The following is a 22,753-nucleotide window of genomic DNA, read 5'->3' on the forward strand; positions in this document are numbered from 1 at the left end:
CAGGGTATAGTCTTGAATGGTGTAGCAAGATGGCTTGTTCAATAGTGTGAAAAGAAGAGCCTCCTGAAGTGTGTTTTAAATGTACTTCCTCAAAGCTTCCACTTTTGCCCTGTTTTTGGATTCTATTTCACTGTTGATTGTGAAGACATCTGTTGGTTTGACTTTGTAAATGCCTTTGAGGATTTTGAATATTTGGATCAGATCTCCCTGTAGTCTCCTGTGTTGAAGAGCAAGTTTGATTCTTTTAGCCCGTCAGTTTAGGAAATTCTTTTAAGTACCAGAATGTATCTGGTTGCTTTTCTCTGGACAAGTGCCAGATCAGCAATAGTTTTTGGAACATGGTGACCAGAATTATACAAAATACTCCAGATATGATCTTACTTGTGCATTGTGCACCTAACTGTTTTTCATTTAAATAGCCTCTTCAGTATATAGTTTTTACTACAGTATAGACTACTTGTCTATATTTTCTGCTTCCATAGTAATTGCTAACCCTCCTATTTTGGTATTATCTGCAGAGTGGTTCTTTTTCATCCTGAGTATTGGGTGTTATTCCTAATGAACTAATAACAATCTAGTTCAGGTGGGTAGCTGTGTCAGCATGCGTAGGCTGCAAAGGAACAAGTAATAGGTTTATTCCATGGTGAAAAGAGAAGAAAGAAAACCCAACATTTCAGCTCACACCTGAAGAAGGCTCCACGGCCAAAACGTTGTGTTTTCTTCTCTTTTCAGCATGGAATAAACCTATTACTTGTTCCTTAATAACGGTCTGTTTGTCAGTGGTTTTGAATTCAGTGGTGACTTTCAGGAGTAGCTTTTAAGTGTGTCTGATTACTTTCTGTAATCTGAAATAAATTTGTACTTTATTGTTATCATTTGAATTTTTGGACACAAAAAAAGGGGTGGAAGAGCTGTGTGTGTGAAGAAGAGTTATTCCATGGAACAGGGCCTCAGGCTGACTCAGGCAGGTTCAGGAAAACTAATGAACATATGTTTCTTTGATCTTGTCAACAGCAGATGCTAGCAATTTGCCTACCTGTTTAGTGTGATGTTTTGTTTCTATGGTTATGTTTTTCAATCCTGCTTCTCATTGTAATAAAATGTAATAAAATCTCTTTGCACTCCATCACTATGTCTCTTTCAGACCCAATTCATCTCCTTAGATTATATTGTTCGTTATCCTGTTTCTTCCTTGCAAGCTCTCACTGAAGTCTTGCCTGCTTTCTACTGTCCATTCGTTGAACTTGGCAATTATCTCTCCTCAAAATATGCTTCTCAGGTATTTTGATTGATCTAATTTTTTTAGATGCAGCTCCTCTCAAGATTACAGTTTCTAAAAATCTGCAGTAATGTACAGTATTTGTGTTCTCTCATATGGAGAGAATAGATGTGAAATTTAGTTCAGGAGAATGAATACTAGTTGGAATACTTGCTACTCAGTCTAGCTTCTCTTACATCTATTTGTTGTTCCTGCCTTGGAATCCTGTTTGCATATCTGATATCTCTTTTTCTGCATGTTTTGATTGTAGGCCACAATCTGTTCCTCATTGACTTTTTCCACAGTTTCTCTCAGTATCTTTTTATATGAAAAGTAATTGTGGATACATTATCAAACATATTCTCTCCTTCCTTAGAACCATCAGTAGTTACTTAAAGTGTAGTCCCATAAGTACTGTACAGTACATCCTCCAAATACCATACAGCATAGATGTGCTAACACAAAAGTTTAATGTTGTTCATCATCATTCATTGTAGAAACATAATTCTCGCACAAAGGAAATTTGCACGTCATGCTTTTGTTTTCAAACTGGTGATGAATCTTAAAACAGGCAGAATAAATGCATTTTTTTCATTAGAAATCAAGACAACAGGTTTTGAAACCAGAGGAGATCCTTCACCAGTCTCCTAACATCAGCTTCAATGAATTCCACGTTTTCACCCCAAACCAAATCACGTTTTAGAGTTCAGATTGACTTTCATTGTGGAGTAAAAATTAATATGTTATATAACTAATTCCAAGTGAGTAGTGTCCAGTTTTTATATTTCTAATCTAAACTGTCCTTAACCTGCACCTCATCCCATAAACTTTATAAAAGAGCTGCACTCACTTCCTTCCTTGGCATTGGATTAAAATTTCAATTTCCATCTATTTTTTCATCTAAAACTTTGTTTTACTTAGCTTGTGCTTTACTTAGCTTGAGGGAAGTAGGGAGGTTAATATAAGATTTAACGATTTAATGAGAAGCTTACATATTAATATGTTTACATTTCTGTTTCCTTAGACATAGTTGCAGTGCCTGAGTTCTTTCCGGGTGCAATGGAAAACTGGGGTCTCCTTCTTTTCATGGAGGACACATTGTTTTATAATCCTAACATACATTTTTCTCAGAGCAAAGCGTCCATCTGCAAAATCATTGCACATGAGCTGGGACATCAGGCAAGTTAAAGATTACTGTTCCACATCTGTCTCAGGTTCTCTCAGCAGATGTAGTTTTCTGGCTGTGGCACAAAAATAAAAGAAAAAAAATTATGTCTATACTGGTTTTGATTAGTGACCACAGCAGTGAAAGATATGCAAGTATTAAGTTTGTTTTGTTGTTTCTGGCACACAGATATGTTCTATTATCCCCTTACTCCTTTCTCATCATTGTTATGCTACCTTTGTATGAAAGCCATGAGAGTTAAGTGCTGTTACTAAATTACATACTGTATCCTATGTTTATTTTATAGTGGTTTGGAAATCTAGTTACTATGAATTGGTGGAATCTCATATGGCTTAATGAAGGATTGTCAACATACATTGAATCCACCATTCCATCTGAAGTGGAACCTCAGCTGTATGTGGTAAGTTTGTTGTTGAATATTAATTTTCTTTTCTCTGAGAGAAAAAAAACCACACATTTCAAAAGAAATCTGTAGTGGCTGGTAAGCTTCCACTTTTAGTGTGCTTCCATTAAATTACCCTCCCCAGACTTTAAGCCGTCTTTCAATAAAGAATAAAAATAACTTGATTTAAAGTTTGTTTATTCCAGTTCATTACCAGAATTTTCCTCTTATATATTTACCTTATTAATTTAAAAGCACATTAAAGGAGATACTGGACAGAAGAGACTTTCTGAGATTCAATTAAATTTTCCTTTTACCATCAAAGGATTTGTAATCTCAATAATTTAAATCCTCACAGGCAGTTGCAAACTATGAACTATCAGAAAATGTATTAAACTACAGTCATTATTCAACTTTTGTTCTATTGTTGCACACTGAGACCAGATGAAAGATCAAATTCCAAAACAGTTCATGCATCTCTTCTCATCAAAACATGTAATCTAGTGCCAGCGTATCTGAACGAAAACACATGAGTTCACTTAAAAACTTGAATCAACCACTTCAACTGTATATATATTTAGAAATGGGTCCAAGGCCTCATTAGGTCAATTTTGCACAGACGATCTAAGCTTGTAAATCATCCTGCAGATACCTTACCTCTACATTGACTTGACACACATTTTTACTTCAATAGAAGGTTGTTGCAGAGGAAGGAATGTTTCTTCAGGAAAACTCAAGGTGGATAAACATTGCATTGTCTTTTTCTTCATGATTGTTTTTCACTGGGTCTTCACTTGCCACAGATTAAGTTTACGTGGTGTTATTTCTCATTTAAAACCGAAATTATTTTAATTGTGTGTCAAAATTGGAAAAAAAAGTGGATAGTTCATGTACATGTGATTAACTATGCCGGACATTTCAATATGTTTCTTCTTGTTTTAGGAAGAGAAATTTGTCATCCATGAATTGCAAAGGATGCTTCTTACAGATTCAATTCAAATGACTCATTCACTGGCTGTTAAAGAAAAAGATGTTGAAACACCTACTCAGATAATGGGCCTGTTTGATTTAGTGACTTATTCGAAGGTAAAGTGGCTGCAGAAAATATAAAGTGATCCTGGGTTTTTTATCCAAATGTAAAAATACGTAGTGTAATAGGTTTTTCCCTAAAAATAAGTAGCACTGAAGAAAAGCTTTTCTTTTCAAAATGAAAAGGTTTCTGGCACAGAGCTCTCAGAGATTTTCTTTATCTTTTCTATTCTGAAAGAATTCCACAGTTGAGCTCCAGGGCCAGGGTTTGATCAAACATGTTAACACCTTATTATCACACCTCACTATTCAGACTCAAAGGCCAAAAACTCAAGGCATTATTTGTGCTGTAATGTGATTTTGGATCTACTGTACTGTATATGTTTCACTGATCCCCCTCTCAAAGATGGACTTAACACAGTGTCCATAGAATAATTTATCACTGCTTCTACTTCTATGCCTACAGTAGTCACTTCTACTTCCTGTCTAGACCTGAACAAAGCCTGACCTGTACTTGAACTTGTGGCTATACAGGAATCCATGTAATCTACAGTATATACACTATCTACACAAAGCTTAACCAAACTTTGTGTGGAATCCCAGATGATAAAAGATTCAGTCTACTTGGAGACTTGAAGACCAGAGCTGGAAAAGATGCCAGTTTCTGAAATGGAACCGCTGGAAAGGAAGTAGTTGGAAATGCTAACTCCAACGATAGTCTTCTCCTTATCAAATGCTCAATGCATAGATTTATCATCACTGACACTTTGAGACGTAGATGCAAAAAATACTGGCACTTCCACGGTATACATATTTGCACATAATTTATCATTGTCCATGTTGTAAATTATCCAGCCTGTAGCTGAACCTGTAGCTGCCTCTTGTCCATCCACTCATAAAATCTACTGGGTCTCTGTCTGGCCCTGCCACTGCTCTGCCTCTCAGCTGACAGTGCCCCACATCCCGTTGCCTCCATTCAACCTCTCACAGTGCTAGACACTCCTCACCGGTCTAGTTTCAACATCGTTGGCTTTCGGTTGCTACTCGCCTCTCCTCACTGCCCAGAGAGTGCAACCTTCATCCTGTCAGTTGTGTAGCCATGTCCATGCCTCAGAAGTCACAGGCCTCATTGTCACCAGCACCACAGCCTGTCTGCTGCTATGACAAAAGCTATTACTGGTGCTGCTTCTGCTGCTTCTGGTCTCACATGGTTCCTCCCACTTTCTAAAACCACTGTTCATGAGTGTCTGGGGAATGACATAGCATATGGTTCCATAGCAATGGAACTTTCTCGTGCTCATTGTTTTCTGTTTACAAAGGCCCTACAGTATAATAGTGTTGATGTTCCACCTTGCAGTAGTACATGGAGAAATACCCCCTCAACAAGCTCACAATCATTATACATATATCAAGTCAGTTCCTGCTCTACAAATATATATGGAGTAACAAACCAACCCCTAATTCACACACTCTAAACAGTTTAAACAGGTGACACACAAGCTGCACAGAACACAAGAGCAGGAAAAAATAGCTTTATACTATAAAATTAAGTTAGCATAGCAGCTTATATAGCAATTTTCTCTATTGCCTTGCTTCATTGCTTCTATTCTATGATGATAGTCCTTGCTGGTAGTAAAATGCAATATTAAATGAGTGTGGATATTTTTCAAAAAGGTGAATTAGCTTCCTAAATGGGTCCCATTGTCTTAAATCTACGGCTAAGTCTATTTTCTCTTTGTAAAGTTGTTACAGCTGACAATGACTGATAGCATCGCATGAGAATAACAATAGAGAGGAATAGTGATGTGCTCTGTTCATCACCCACATTTTGTTCTTAGCAGCAACAAATAATTTCTCAGCATACATGGTGTGAAATGTATCTCACCTACAGTACAATTGCAGGCAACAGCTTTGAGCTGTTTGTGGTCATCTTTAGATTTCCATTCATTTGTAGTAAATGTACCTAGTCTGACTTGAAACTGTGAAACAAATAAGATGAAGGACTAATGCCATTTGATTTTCTAGCCATGTGACTAACAACAATTCATGTGTTTGTGTTCAGAATCGACATTATAAATGCCCTTTGATTTTGTATCTACAGCTTGATTACAGATTTGAAATGGAATTTCTTTTACTAGTCTTATGACCTTTGTCAAAAGGTCACATGACTGATTTACTTCATCACATGAAAAATACATTTTCTTCTTTTCTCTGTGTGGTAATAATTTTGTTGTTTTAACAACATTAATTCTATTGTTTATTGTTAGGGTTCTTCCATTACTAAAATGACTGCAAAGTTTCTGACGGAAAAGGTATTCCGAAAAGGGCTCATGGTGAGTTTTACAAAGGTGGTCATCTTGAAAATAATTTTTGCTTTTACAGTATATGCATCTGGGTGCTAAGTATCTTCTATCTTATTGAGTTTTTAACACTTAGTTCAAGAGCTATCTTGCTATTGAAAGCTTTTTAGCAAGTTTCTTAATTAAACAAGTATTTTAATATTACACAGCCCGTTGACAGTGCAGTATCTAAAAAATATGGTTACATAACAGTTGTTAAAATTGATTTTCTGTACTTAATCATGATGTTCAGTTTCCTTTACTCATTAGATACATTGGAAAATAGTAACAAATAAAATGCACTGTTTTTTTTAATGCATACAGTACTAATGAGTATGTTTTTATTTATTGTATAATTGTTTAGTACAATTGGATAGAATTGTATGCAGAAAGACAGGGCAGTCCTCAAATAATGACAAATTTACAATGGTATAATATAAGGTTCACACATGTACTTACCCAGTGTTGTGTATTTAGAGTATGTGCTCTACAGATTCTATAAATTATGGCTTAAAATAGCTCAATTTAGTTACAACATGTACCCATTACTTTGCTTATGCAGTACCTTAATATATATTCTCCTGTTTTATTTAGGCACTGTAGCAATAATTATTTAGCTGCTGACTGACTCTGACCAGCTGACTCTCTGTTTCTCTTAGACATATCTTCAGACCTTTTCCTACATGAATGTTGATCAGGATGATCTTTGGAAGCACTGGCAAATGGTAATTTCTGTTAAGCTCATTACTGTGGTTAAAGCTTACTTATTTTTTTACTCTTTCAAAAAGGAAGGAATGGTACCTAAAACATTCTTTGTGGAAATTATTGTATGTACAGTACGTCTGCACACCTGGTACTGGAGGCTGAAGTAGCTTAAATTAGCTACAGAACAGGTAAAGACTTTCAAATGTCGTCAATTTCAATAAATGAAAGTCAATAATTTATTTGACTAAGTTATTGACAGCTCAAATATAATTAAAAATGAAAGACTTTCCAGTGGAACTGACTCACTAGGCCCATTTGTCAGTATCGCTGAAATAAACATTGCATGCTTTTATTTTGGTTAAAACAAAACTTCATTGGTAAATCATAAACCTCATACTTAACGACAGTCTTTTCTAGAAAAAGGCTTCTTTCTTGTTCTATGAACCAAATGACAGGTTCTTCACGACTGACAAATGGGTGAAGGTTTTGGTTCATTACAGACCTCAGTCTGTCATATTAAATAGATTTCTAAAGGGCTCAGTGACAAAGAGTGACAATCAGTTGCCTTTGTAACCATTTTCAGAGACTGGCTGTTTTTAACATCACAAAAATCAAAATAATTTTAAGTTTTCACTCTGAGATAGACACACTACTGGTGTGAAAACATTTCAAAGTTAGTATTGGCCATGACCTCTTTGGTTCTTAACAAAATCCTGGCAGAGTTGATTCATAAACCTGATCACTCTCTAGATAGACTGCTATACATGCTTTGCCATCACCCTGTGCAGCTGCAGGGAGCTGGCAAATGTTTGCTAGTCACAGTTGTCTGCTGTTGATGACGTCGATGAGTTGGTCCCAGTGATGTTTTGCTGGACTGGGAGATCAGGCCACAGTTCAGCCTGATCAGGGAGAAATGTGCCTCTAAGAAGACCTCACCATTCTTTCTGAGGTTGTTTCATTGTAATCCAATACTATGCTGTCTTGCACTGTTCAGCTGGAAAACTGCTACTCACTCACTATTGGAAATGGTCATAACATTTTGTGTGTGTTTAATGAGTTATTGATGTTAAACCCAGACTGCATTAACACTCTGCATCAACTGAATACGGTAGTCTTATTTTTTTTCTTATGCACATACTGTATGTACTATATATGTCGATGTTCAAAATGTGTGCATTCAAATCATAACATTTCCTTTTGCACTTAAACAGCAGACTGTTTTTGTCTTTTGATAAGGCAGCCAACAGTCAGTCAGAACTGCAGCTGCCCACATCTGTAAAACGTATAATGGACTCCTGGACATTGCAGTCAGGATTTCCTGTTATTTCACTGAATACAAGCACTGGCACTATAACTCAGGAGCCATGCGCCCTACCAACAGAAAACCAAACTTCTAACGGCAAGTATGTATATTTCTTATTAAGCTTTTCATTTATGGCAAATCAGATGTTCAATGTGCAAAGTTATATAAGCAATGTGAAACCTCTTTCATGGAGGTGAATTGTTTTGGTGGACAACTAACATTAGATTGTGTTATATGAAAAGGGATATGTAGCCGACCAAAAAAAAAAAATGGTGTACTTAGGTTTGTGTTGATGCTGGTTTTTATGCTTGCAACATGCTCTGTGGGCCTTTAGTATAATTGCAAATGTTATGGTCTGGTACATTTAGAAAGTGAAAAAAATAATTTGGTGACGTGGATGTTTTTTTCTCTGCCTTTTTTAGCTTTACTTGGTATGTTCCTATACAGTGGATGAAAAATGGATCTTTGCAACCTTTAAAATGGCTTGATGCAAAAATGTGTAAGTTTTAAAATTCAGGTTAATTAAACCAGCTCTGCTTTTTTGTGCTTCAGTAAATATTTTATTTGCATCTATGGCATCAAAGGGTGACATATGTATTTCATATTGTTACTATAGCTGTATTTCCTGAGATGGCTATTACCTCAGAAGATGATTGGATACTACTGAACGTGGACATATCTGGTTATTATAGAGTTATTTATGATCAACAGAACAGGGAGCGACTGCACCATCAGATGATGAAAGATCCCAATGTAAGTCGATATTCTTAAATATTTTCATTCCAAGGTTATTTTGATTTATGTTACTTTATGGTGATAGTCATTGAACTGAACACATATTTTATTTTTTCATGCCACAGGAAGTAATAGCATCTGAAAAACCTGAAATTAAGTTGTAATTAGTTGAGTCCAACAACACTGTATTGAACAACAGCAATGGAGTACTGAAGAAACAAGGGTGTGCTGGTGAATCATTAAATCCAATTTAAAGAGCTTGTGACGTTTGTGACAGTGGGAAGAGATTTCCCACTGTGCACCACTAGAGGGCCCTCTAACTGTTCGCTCTCTACCTGGTTCCGCGTGGGAATGTGTATCAGCAACACCTGGGGTCTTCATTATAACCCCTGTATTTCATTCTCACGCGATCTCTCCGTGTTAACCTTAGACCTACAGCACTAGCTGGAAGGCTGCGGTAGAACTTTTCTTTTTTGGGGGGAATTCTCTGCCCTCACGTACTGTAGATTCTCGCCATTCGCTATTTTTGCGGGCTGAAAGAACGCAACTCCGAGTGACTTACACATCGGCTCTCTACCTCGACTAGAGGTATCGAACCTCAGCCGGTGATAAGGCAGCCAGTAATTCAACACTTGTCCATTCAATTCCGCAAAATTATGATTCACATTCAAGAACAGCCTCATCCATTCAAGCATGTGTATAACAGAGACAACCACTGGTGAAGTTAGAAGGGGTTGGCTGAGGGGTGACCTCCTGGCCATAGTATGAGGAGGCTGGAGCCCCCATACAGAGTGAGGAGTGACCACGGGGCAGCTGCAGAGGTGGAGGTGGGGTTAGGAAGACATATGCGAGAGAAGGGGTAACATATAGTATTTATAATGTTTTAAGTGAGGAAATTGTCAGTATAAAATACTGACAGCTGAAACTTGGCTGTTGTAATTCCTCCTGAACTTTCCTAATAAACTCAATTTAGATTAGACTTGAGTGTATTTTTATTTATGCTGTAAAATGTTATCTTCCCCTGTATCCTGCAGGTCATTCCAGTGAATAACAGGGCACAAATGATTGATGATGCGTTTAGGTTAATGTTGTAAGTATTAGATTGGATTTTGTTTTAATGAATGACATGTATACATACTGTATAGTGTTTTTTTTTTGCTCAGTGAAAATATAGTTTTTGTCATTAAAAAATTGCAATGGTTGAACATTTTGCCCACAGTGATCTGGGTAATGTGGTTTGGCTATGAAACCACACTTTTTATTAATTCAAAGTTATGGTTTTAATTTTTAGATTATTTTTATTCTCATTGAATTATGTTTTATTTAGGTGGTTCAACTGTAATATTTCTATGCATATGAATAGGCATAAACATACTGAGTTATAACTGGGTTTAGCAGACATTAATTTTTCTTTTTATTTAATTTTTAATACTCAGGGCAGGATATGTAGATGTTGAAGCTGCCCTCAGTACGACAAAATATCTCTCAAGGGAAAAAGACTTTGTAGTGTGGTCAAAGGCAATAGAGATCCTAAACAGCTACCTGGATTCTGTGATTTCTTCCAATATGTACGGATTATACAAGGTATTTCAAACCAGCATCGTAACACTTAATCCAATAACAAAATGTGAATGTAAAGAACCTTCAGTAATATGTTTTTGATTTTATTTTTAGAGATATATGTTGAAAACCTTTACTCCCATTTATAATTACTACATGGATTTAATAGATGGCGATCTCCTGAGTGTAAGAGAGGATGACTCTTATATGCAGTAAGTGATTTTAAGAATATAGGTTTATGAATATTATAATGTTATTGCTTTGGTATCAGTATAATTTATTTTGCAACAAAGCTTCATAAAGTCTGTGATAGAAAATGTTTTCTATATCAAACTTGATTTAAATCTATGATTCCCAGCTCAGTATGTCATAATATGTAATTCATCAGTCATGCTTATTCTCCACAATATTGTTTTTGCTTTTGAACCTTATAGATCATATGGTTTTTCCAGAAATAAAGTTACAACATTAGAAACATCCAGGAATAAGGGCAAGGAAAAGGTTAATACATGTACATAAACTAAAACTAGAATTTATTCATTAGATATTTTTTTTCTGTATTTAAAATTGTGTGTACTATATTTTTCTCCCTCTAAGGTTGTCTGTGCAAAAGTCAATGCAGATTGCATGCAAATTTGGACATAAAGGTTGCCTACAACATGCATCTAAACTGTATGCACAGTGGATGAAGAATTCTACCACAAATATGTAAGGAAACACTATATATACATACGACCTTTTAACTTTTGAAAAAAAGATTACAGCGGTTTTAGCGTGTGTTGAATAATCAGTTTACTGTATGGATTTTCAGATGACAGTCTACTTTATAAGTTAGTCTTTTCTGCAATTTTCCTCTTGTTTTTTACTAAATGTTCCCACCCATAATCTTTTCTTGATTTATGCTTGAGCTTCAATTAATCCAAAACTAAAATTTCTGTAACACAATAAATGAGAAAGATTATCTCTAGCTTCTGAGTCATAAGTGTGCTTCTTTTGAAGTTTAAAAGTTTTATCCATGCTTATTTAGAATGATAACGTGCCTTGTTTTGATCCAGGTTCCCATTCTACATAAGAGAAGATATTTATTGTTTTGGAATAGCTGAGGGAGAAGAGAGAGAGTGGGAGTTTGCATGGAAGAAGCTTCAGGAGCAGAATCAAACAGATTTAATCCGGCCCCTGAGCTGTACCAAAGAACCTTGGCTTTTGAAGAGGTATGCGTTCTAAAAATAACAGTGAAATATTGTGTTTTCAAATTATATGGGAAAGGGTCAAATAAATGTCATGAGCAATCTAAACAATTTTGATCTGCCACTATCTAATTTTGAGTAATGAGATTTTCAATTTACCACATGGCAAAAATAGCATGCTCATACTGTATGGCTGTTCAGTGATAGTTACTATGTTACTCTGAGACTACCTTTTAATTTGTGTGTCTGGGAACCAAGTGGCAGGTCAATAGACTTTTGAAAAATAGTGAAATTGGTTTACACAAAATAAATGTGTCATACAACAATACAATTTGAAAACGTTTTTTTGTCAAATGGAAGTCCTGCAATATGCTTGTCTCATTGTTACCATTTCTTCTGAAAGTAATTATAAATTCTGGAGATAAGTCAGTTACCTTCAGATTACATCACCTAAAATGTGGAAACAATTCAAGAATTGTCCTTTGAAGCAAATTCATTTAACAGCCCCATAAATACAACAAATTTAAAAGATTACGGTAAAACTTAAAGACAAACTGTGTAAACAGGATGTCCTTCAACATGGCTTCCAAATGTATAAAAAAATATAAAACAAGACTATGTTCACCACTTATTTAGTTGTCAGTCTCCATCAATTCAATTTAGGAACTGTTTTCCTTGGAGCATGTGTTGGTGTGAAATACTTACTGCTTCAAACTCAAGTTCAACTGGAGAAAGCAGACATTTTTAAATCTCTAAATCATTTTATTTTTGATAAGTACATTTAAATTTATCTTGAAGTCTTTTCTCCAACTGCAAATGTTGTAATTAACCTTTTAATGAACTTGAGAGAATTAAAACTAGTTTGTGCATTTATTACTAACGTTTACAGTTTTGTCATTGTAACTACAATAGAAACTCTTAAAAAAATAGTTTATAATCTAAACTATAAAACCTGTTAGTAAAGACATAGTAATAATAAAGCACTACGATGACCACAGCAAATGTAGTCTAGACGTTAGTACTGTATGTTCTATGGTACTACTTCTTTTATATACAGAGACTGTACAGGGTCACAGAGCACACACAGACACAAACACACATATACTCACACCAAGACCAGTTTTCTCATAAGCCAATTAACCTACCAGTATGTCTTTGGACTGTGGGAGGAAACGAACATCCAGAGGAAACCCACGTGAACACAGGCAGAACATACTGCACCAACTCCATAATGATAGCACCCCACATTCAGAATTGGACCCTGGGTCCAAGCGCTGCAAGGCAGTAATAATAACCACAGCGCCACTGTGACAGACTATAGTTTGAGTCCTTTATGGAAAATAGTTCAATGGTTTCTGTAGAAGGCACTACAGGTGGAAACTTCTATCTATTTTTTTGTTGAATGCCTCTCTTTGGTACATTTACACTTTAGTTTATCTGTGAACGTGTGAGAGCACCAAACTTTAAAAGCTACCAATTATAACATTTTGTGTTGTGTGAGTATTTTCAGTTTTGTCAAAAAATGTAAAGTAAACCATTATACAATGTCTTCCTATAACAATCTCAAAAGTGAATTATTCTGTTGTTAGAAAGACTGACTGAGCATTACATTTACAGTATATATTGCATAGTAGAAATAGCGGGTTATCTTAGGCAGTGTGTTTTTGATAGGTACCTAATTTATTTACAGAAATGGTGTTTCAATTTTTTGTTTCTAAACTTTTAATCCTAGATATTATACATAAGTCAAATACATCTGAATAATATTATATGTATATTAGTCAAAACCAAATACGCAAGATCAGCCAAAATTTCATTTTTATCCTTTCTTATGTTCCTATACAGTCCATAATTCTGTTTACAAGAACAGGCCCTTAATAATTGTGTGATACTAATTTTCATTATAAAAACCCAAAATGAAATATAAACCATTTCAGTTTACAGACAAACCTCTGATTTAATAACTAGAATATCTCAGTTCAAATGACATTAAGGAGACACTTGCTTTAAACAGGAACACTTGTTTGGATATCTTATTAAATAGCAAAACAGTTAACACAGCTTAATATTTATTATGTACAAAACTGTCATTTCTTTAAAGGTACCTTAATCATTTGCTGGATGCATCATCTGTTTTATCGGATCATATATCGAGCATTTTGAGACAAACACTGAAAAATATAATTGGTGAACCACTAGTATGGAATTTTATTCAAGAAAACCTGGAGATATTTCAAACCAAGTAAGTAAATGTTTCAGTTTTGAGTAATTACTCATCTTTAAAAATGGATTTTTGTTTATACATAGAACCAGTGCACTTAAAATTAATATTTAATGATGATGTTAGTATTTTAAAATGCTCAGACTGAATTTTTTTTGAAAATAGTAAATACAATTTATTCTGTAGAAAAGAGAAAATAAAAAACTAGAAAGTATTGATTGCATAAGTACTCACAGAGTCAATATCTGGCAGAAATTGCAACTGTTTGGATAAGTCTCTACTAAAGTTTTTGCTCTACTCTAACCTTGTGAGTTTAATCTTTATCATATAGGTTAGTGGAAATACTCCCTACCACAATCAAAAGAGATTTCAAAGGACTTCAGAAAAAGAGAAGCCTATTAGTCATGAGAGGATTACAAAACCATTTTTAATCTCTTTGAGCTCCATCAATCTACTGTTAGGTGGTCTACACATTGGAAAATATTAATACTACTGTGACTCTACCCAAGTTCGATAGTGCTGCGATGATCTCTATGAGCAACACAGAATATCATTGAGGAACTCTCAAAGAGCCCAAGAGTAACATCTGGGGATCAGCAAGCGTCTCTCTCCTTGTACTTAATTTCAGTGTTTCTACATGAACCATCTTGAAAACACAGAACAGGAATGATTTTCTTGAGAAGATAACAAAGAAAAATGGGCTCTATAAAGAATGTTACCTCCTGTCTCACATTTGTCAAAGAGCACATAGACAATCCAGAAGATTGAAAAATGTTTTGTATGGTGAAAAAGAAACACAGCCTTCCAACAGAAGAAGCTCATCCAGACTTTCAAGCGTAGTGGAAGGAGTATCATTGTTTGGGGCTACTTTGATACCTCATGACACAGACAACTTGCTATTATTGACAAAACTATGAACTTGTTGTTGTATCAACCAATTGTAAAGGAGAAAGCCAGACCATCCAATCGTCAGCTGAACTGAGCCAAAAATGGGTCATATACTGTAGCAAAACAATGATCCAAACTTAGACATACAGATAACAGAATGGCTGAAGAAGAAAAATATTACACATGGGTTATCCAAATTACAGTCTAAACCAGAACTCCAAAATGGCAGGACCTAAAGCAAACTGTACATGCAATGAAGCTGTCAAATGTCACTGACATGAAGCAGCTCTGTAAGGAAGAATGGGCTAAAATTCATAAACCCATATGTGTGAGACTTATACACAGTTACAGGAAGCATCTACCTGAGGCTATTGCTTCTCAAATATTACCAGTTACTGAATATAAGGGTTCACATACTTAATGAAATGAGGATGTTTAGAGTTGGATCATTTTGTTAATTAAATAATCCAGAAATATCTTGGAGAACAGCATGCTTCTGCTCACGAGCATTATGGAAATAAACCATAGGAAGGGAAAGCACAGTGTCTGTCCAAACAACAGTGAAGTGCAGTTTGGTGTCAGTTTTGTTCGATTTCCTAGCAATGCAAAATACAGATTTACACATTTGATGATATCCGTGAAATTGTTTTTCCTTTAGTAGATATTTGACCATTATGTTTGTGAACATTTTGTTCTAGTTTTCCTTTGAATTAAATCATAGCCAATGTTAATCATTTTTTACACTTTTTTTCCTCTTTGTAATTCAATGAAATATTGTTTGACCAACAGCCGACCTCCCATTATTTTACAACTATGCTGTTCTGAGGGACATGAAGAATGTTAATGTTGATTAACAAAAACTATTTCTGTTTTCGGCTGTTATTTGACAAAAGCTTTGTTAACTTACAGGGACAAAGCATTTATTCACCAGCTTTGGCCAGTTTTTGGACATTTTGCCGACCGGATTTCAGGTGATTTTCAGTTTAACCAGGTGAGAAAACTGTCTTTATAATTTATAATTAATAACTGCTTACACTTATATATTCTTTTAGGGATTAATAGCTGAGCTGTACTGTTTTGAAAGATACATGCCAGTAAGATGCATGCAAACCAGTAGGGAGACACAGAAAGCCATGCAAGTTCAGATGATTTATTGTAGTAAAGTTTCCTAGCTGAAGGATGATAAGGTGGCCATGGGAAAATAGTCAGAATCCCAAATGCAGAAGGAACCAGGAGGCTGTTGATGAAGGCCACTGATCATGGCTGTAGAGAACTAAGGAAGGTTCCAGATGAGGGGAGGCCATTCAGCTCTTTTTATACAGCAGGAAAATACATCTTTGGCATATTTTCTTCTGTCCAAACGTTTCATTTCCGAACTCTTTCTGTCAGTGAAAGGTCCCTAAAACAAACTGATCACACAATAATTTCCTGTGGTCTTCTGGCTTTTGTTTCGATCTCAGTAGTCAAACACATATAGCAACCTACTTATTTTGATAGTTAGACAAATATAGGGTTTTATTTATATCATGGTGGCGCAGTGGTTAGCATTGCTGCCTTGCAGTGCTAGGGCTCTGGGTTCAGTTCTGGACCTGGAGTGCCATCTGCATGGAGTGCCATCTGCATGTAGTTTGTATGTTCTCCCTGGTTCATGTGGGTTTTTGCTGGGTGTTCTGGATTCCACCTATAGTCCAAAGACATACTAGTATGTTAATTGGCTTCTGGGTAAATTGGCCCTGGTGTGAGTGCGTGTGTCCCAAAGTGTACAATGAGTCATCTTCAAATGATCTTAGTCAGAAAGTTTGACGTCATTTACTGTCCACTAGTTCAACCATAGTTCAGGAAATATGTTCAATTAAACATAATTAAAATGTAGCAAAACTGTGTGACACAACCTGTGCATAAAAATGAAATATAAATGGATATGCATCAAAAATGGTTATTAACATTTCTGTTTTTTGAATATAGCAAATGCGTATGTGGAAGCATAAAAGAATAGATGTAGGACTGACATTTTTATTATTGGACTACGCAAAAATGAAAGGTAGAGGTAGAGTGGAATTTTCGAAAGATGAAACGTATCTGTTACCTAGAATCTGGCAGTCAGAGTCATCAGTTCCCAGCAAGCTTACCACATATTCCACTTAACCACACCCAGCAAATCTTCCCCCTAACTCTGGGAAATCAAAGCCATGTACAATATAGCTTATTAGGGCCAGAGAGAATTTATCCACTTATTATTTTAAAATGTATTGCTATTGCAATACTAGTTGAATATTTTCCTTTTAATGCAAGTGGTATTTTTGGAAACAATCCTTGTTTAAATGTCAGTAAATTCAATGTAAGGAATTTCATTATGACTCAATATAAAACATACCCATACATGAAGATGCAAACATATTGAAAAGTGAATTGTGAAATGTGTGTAAAGTGAAGTGTGTTTGATATTGTTAGGTCATTGGCAATTATTTGTTGTGATCATTATTAAAATATGGTTTAAATATATTTTTTTAATGTTACAGTATGTTGACTTACTAAGTGTTTTCAATGATTAATTAGTTAATTGATTTGTTGATTAATTTAGCTGTAGTTGCTTCTTCGGCCTTTTGAAGGATATCTGTTAAAATTGTGGAAATACTAGTTGTAATTTTAATGCCTATGGTTTTCCTTTGTTTTTCAGCTGATAAAGATTTTTAATATGACTATGGGTCCAGAAGAGTTGCCTGAGATAATCCAGAAGTCCACAGAAGTAAAAAAGCTAAAATCAGATTTTAAAACCAAATACTTTCACAGAATTTACAAATGGTTTCAAGAAAATGTAGATGGTGAAGATGTGTACTGATTTTATGTTAGTTGTTATTATTCAGTTCGATGGTTTTGAAATTGTAATAATAAGATACTTTATGTGTGTATGTACAGTACAAGTCTTCAAAAGTCTGAAAACAAAAAAGGCCTTACAGTTTAAAGCTGTAAAAGTTTTATGACACTGAAAAAAATACCAAAAAACTTACTTTTCATAAGCTTTAATTAATATTAAGATTAGATTATTATCTTATTATTTTGTATGTCCAGTCACTGACTTTCTGACAGCTTACACTGTGTCCTTGATTGTATCCATATAAAACCACTCTGTCTGATACAGGGCTGTGAAGGAACTGCAACCTATCCTGACAGGCAACAGGCACAAGGCAGGCTAAATCCAGTCCTTCACAGGGCACACACAGACATAAACACACATACACTCACAGTAATACCAGGGGCCGTTTTCCCAGAAGCCAGTTAATTTACCAGGATGTCTTTGGACTGTGGGAGGAAACTGGAGTCCTAGAGGAAAACCCATGCAAACACAGGGAGATTACACAGCCCCATTCAGATAGTACATCAGGAATTGAACCTAGGATCTCACTGCACCACTGTGCCATCCCTCTTGATGGTAATATTCCAATTTACTTTTGAGATGTTGGAAAAAAGTCCCAGGGCTTTCTTTTGTCCTTCTCCGATTCCATGTTCTCACACATTTCATTGACACGACTGACTCTGTGTTGCAAAAAAAAAAGCTTGAATATTAAATGTATACCTTTGTAACCAGAATGTTTTTTAGTTCTATCAGTATTCTCAACATCATTTGATATTCCGTCAAGATGATGCCTCAATTTATCTCCTTTCAGTGGTATTGAATGGCATAGAAAAACTTGCTTTTATACATCTTTTTTGAGAATACAGTAGACCATTATTCAAAGCAGGAGTTACGTTCCTCCAGAGCAGCATATTAAGAAAATCTGTACTGGAGAAACTTAATAAATAAGCATACGTGAATGTGGCGTTTTAAATTAATCTATTAATACCTACTTTATATACCTATATTATTACAAACAAATGAATAGCCCAATCTAAACTGAATTGCATATGAAACTAACATTTAATACAAAATAAAATATATATGGTATAAAAAAGCATTAAACATTTAGGACATAAAAATATTAATTAGGCCTCTAACGCCATAGAAACAGGAGGCACCTTATCTCCTAAGGAGCAGAAGCTTTAACATTGGCGTAAATCTTTTCTTTTTTTCTTCAGCCTTTTGGATGGTGTGGGTGGTAAACATTTTCAAGTTGTACTTATGACACTCACACCTCCACATATGATATCCAGAATTTTCATGTTTACTCTCTGGTCTAATAACCTCTCAACTTATCTTCTCTACACAACCATTTTCAGGTGCCTTGTGTTTTGATGACATACTGCAATGTAAGGGTATTAACCAAAACAAAGACTTTGCTGAATTTCTTAGGGTAACAGTACAAGAGACAGAAAGAGGACGGTGTGGGGTCGTAGAATGAGAGATGGTGGCTGGAATGTTGAAGCGTTTACTTGAACACTCTGGAGCACATATCACCATGCATTCCACTACAGAAGGACCCTGTATGACTACATGCATTCAACATTCATTGCATTCAACACTTATTTGTACCCATTTTGGGGTATAATGAAATCTGTATTAGACAAACCCACTGTATCATCATTGTTTTTATCATCATTGTAAGAAAATTCCCCCTTATACTGTATTTGTAGACCTTTTAATGTCAAACATTTGTTTCAGTCACGTGTTTCAAACTTAAGATGCTGTTATACAGTATTTGTAGGCCTCAGAGATGGAAGCATTTCTTAAATGTTATCTAGTTTCTTTCAATTAACAATGAACTGTAAGTCTAGATGCTAAGGTTCCATTTTTTAACTCAGTTCATTTCTTAAAATTCTGCGAGTATTTCTCTCTTTTGTAAACTTGTTGCATTGTAATACTACTATTTGGTTTCCTTACTCTTTCAATTTCTGTTGATAATCCTTCAGAGTATACGTAAACACAATTAAAAGCTTGTCACATTGACACCATGTGTCAATTTTGCTAAATCTTCTTATACACTAATGCAGTTCTCAACCTGAAAACCTCATATTTTCTCAAACATTTATTCAAGTATAGTCACTTAGAAGCCACAGATCTTGAAGATTTTATGGAAGCCATCTGGAAATATAATTTATCTAGTATAATAATTGTTAATTGCCTTTAATGGTTATGTTTTGTATTCGTTCTGAATGGATGATTTTTTTAAACAAGTAAATTTTAAAGCAAAAGTTAATTTTAATGTTTTGCTTTGTATTTGTACAAGGATTGTTATCAATGTTTTAAACTGGGTTTGGGATAATATATGACTATATTTTCTATATATGACTATATAGCAATCATTTGTTAAATAATTATTTTATATTGATGCTGCTAAAACAATTCACTTTAAACAGAGATTCCTGCAAAATTAGTTGAGCTGTCAAACTGTTGACCGATAGCCCATTGTTTACATAAAATACATGCAAAAATGTCAGAACAAAAGGGAATTCTTTTTAATCTTTTTCCTTATAATTATGCAACGACACTGCTAAGACAGTACTGTGTTAACGATGTATGACAGCAAAAATTAATTTTGTGCACTGTTACCAAAGCCATGAATTGATATGAGTTGACAGCTAACTAATCAGGACTTAAAAAAACTTATTTCAAAATAAAAAAAGTATCAATTCTAAATGTTGTGAGACATAGATCTTTGCTTAGACAGATACACTAATGTTTAAATTCTAAATATGTCTTTTGAAATCAGAACTATAAGCCCAGCAAATGTACTTATTTTTTCTTTACAGTCAAGCAATTTGTATTTGTGATCATGAGATTAAAATGAATGATAAGTACAATATAATATGCATTCTATTTTTGGGTAATAAAATACCCAACAAAAGTCACCTGTCAACTAATTGCCAAAATACTTTTTTCCCTTTCAAATAATCTTGAATAATAAACAATTAATAAATAATAAACATTTTGTTTATTTGACACAAGAGGTTAGAACTGAATTATAGCTTCATCAAAAAAATATTCCGGAGTTGTACTTATCAGTCATATTTTTTTCATGAAAAATAATTATAATTGGAATTTGTCATGAAAACTCTCGTTCAGAAATCACTGTGCCACCATGTTTTGGGTGTAATACGTACAGTATGGAGTCCCCCAAGATCTCCTCTGTGAAAACAATTTGTTACTGTGTGCTGTGACATCTCATGGTAATTCAAACTTGTTAGTGTTCACCTCAAAAGTACATGGGTTATTATGATATTTGTAATATGACAAAAAAACATTATATTCATTGATTTATTTAACTTTGTAACCAGTGACTTTTTTATAAATTGTTCTGAACTTACACAGTTTGTTCTTTGGTACAGCATTTAAAAAAGAAACAGACAGTGACAGTTAATAAACCTAACTAAAGAATCTCTTGCTTTGTGAACTCCTTTTAACAGGTTTTAAACAATTCACCCAGGAACATCAATTTGCGTGTACTTTACTTACGTTTTACTGTATATTGTAATGTAGATATTTGAAGTATAACTTCAAAGCACTTTTTTTTGTTTCTAGTAGCACACTGTTATATATCTTTATTTCTGTATTTTTGTTTAAAAATGTTAGATGTTATATTGTAAGAATCTACAATAGGTGATAGGCAAATGTTAAAATTGGATACATTTCCCTATTTGTCTTATTCTGGCTTGTGATATTATAGTGCACTTGTGCATTCTACACCTTGTCTTGTGCTGTACAGCACTGGGCCATGGAGTTGTTTGCCTTGTGTCCTTCTAGCTCAAGACACATTCTTAAAAACATATTCTTAAAATTGCTCATGTAATAACAGGCCCAGACCAAGAATGTGCTGTTACTTCTATCCTTGTCCTGAATTCAATCTAGAAAAAGTAGCTAGCTGTTGCAATAGGTATTAGATCAACAACGGTATTTTTATAGAAGGTGGCATCACCATATTTGCTTTCTCATACAAGGCAGAATATTGTTTGTAAACATCAGTTTACATTACAGGTATATTGATTAAACAGGTAAATGTTAGATGTTATATTGTAAGAATCTACAATAGATGATATGCAAATGTTAAAATTGGATACATTTCCCTATTTGTCTTATTCTGGCTTGTGATATGATAGTGCACCTGTGCATTCTACACCTAGTCTTGTGCTGTACAGCACTGGACCATGGAGTTGTTTGTCTTGTGTGCTTCTAGTTCATGACACATTTCATTCTGCCTCACAACTGCACAGACACGCTGTTGACTTCTTCCTTATCAAACACCCGAGTGAGCAGTTCACTTAGTGCCTCAGTGCCTCAGTGCATTTCGCCTTCTAGGTCGAGAAGTTTTCCTTTATTTTTCCAGTCACATTTTGCTTCATCATTATTTATTTTTTTTGTTGTACTGCCAAAAGTCCAGTCTATTACTTATTATAGCCTCCATTGCAATATTCGTTTCTATCTCTTTCCTGACAGTTCTTAAATTCTTGAATTTCATTCCATTAAAATGGATCCTGTTTTTATACCATTTTATAAAGTACTTTCTTTTCCCTTTTGGGAAAATAAAATTGCCGTAGCTTTTGATTTAATATTGCTTAAGACCACTTTACTGACATTTTAACCAAGAAACAGGTTTGACAAGCTCTTCTTCTATTCCCCTGACTTTAGCCTTGTTGAGATCTACAATAAGCTGGGCCAAACAGAGAAAAAAGTCTGTGAGCAAATAACATATGCTCTAACACATGATTAAATTGACAGAGATACAGCGTGCTGAAGTTTTATGTGTAATTGTTTACAAGGAGAATGGGGAATTTCCATCCATGCATAAAATTAACACAATACTAAACTTTAATGGACTTAGACAAGCATGGACATCAAACATAATCACAGACAATATGAACAAAAATAAAGATCAAAGAATAAGAACAAGTTTTCAGAATAAAACTTGACACATTGTCAAAATAAAAATGTTGCAGAGATAGTATGGGTTATGACACATGGGAGCATAGTTGCATAGACCTAATCAGCCCGTGGACAGACTGTTGTGGGATATTCTGCAAGTCTTCCTGT

The 22,753-nt window shown here is 34.8% G+C and overlaps 1 protein-coding gene across 1 annotated transcript in view; it reads left to right on the forward strand.

Moving 5' to 3' along the window:
* LOC148837562 (aminopeptidase Q-like) overlaps positions 1–17,797 on the forward strand; it is a 32,299-nt gene extending 14,502 nt beyond the window's left edge. The window contains exons 5-20 of the mRNA XM_088912387.1: positions 2,283–2,437; positions 2,731–2,844; positions 3,769–3,912; positions 6,123–6,188; positions 6,854–6,919; positions 8,136–8,302; positions 8,625–8,701; positions 8,819–8,955; positions 9,972–10,027; positions 10,374–10,521; positions 10,612–10,709; positions 11,095–11,205; positions 11,553–11,708; positions 13,786–13,926; positions 15,703–15,784; positions 17,471–17,797. Of these exons, the coding sequence (XP_088768513.1) occupies positions 2,283–2,437; positions 2,731–2,844; positions 3,769–3,912; positions 6,123–6,188; positions 6,854–6,919; positions 8,136–8,302; positions 8,625–8,701; positions 8,819–8,955; positions 9,972–10,027; positions 10,374–10,521; positions 10,612–10,709; positions 11,095–11,205; positions 11,553–11,708; positions 13,786–13,926; positions 15,703–15,784; positions 17,471–17,632 (1,880 nt within the window). The 3' untranslated portion in view covers positions 17,633–17,797. The remainder of the gene's footprint in view (positions 1–2,282; positions 2,438–2,730; positions 2,845–3,768; positions 3,913–6,122; positions 6,189–6,853; positions 6,920–8,135; positions 8,303–8,624; positions 8,702–8,818; positions 8,956–9,971; positions 10,028–10,373; positions 10,522–10,611; positions 10,710–11,094; positions 11,206–11,552; positions 11,709–13,785; positions 13,927–15,702; positions 15,785–17,470) is intronic.
* The last annotated feature ends 4,956 nt before the right edge of the window (positions 17,798–22,753 follow it).

Source organism: Atractosteus spatula, chromosome 3 (assembly GCF_055471065.1).
Source record: "Atractosteus spatula isolate fAtrSpa1 chromosome 3, fAtrSpa1.hap1, whole genome shotgun sequence".
NCBI classification, from domain to species: Eukaryota; Metazoa; Chordata; class Actinopteri; order Semionotiformes; family Lepisosteidae; genus Atractosteus; species Atractosteus spatula.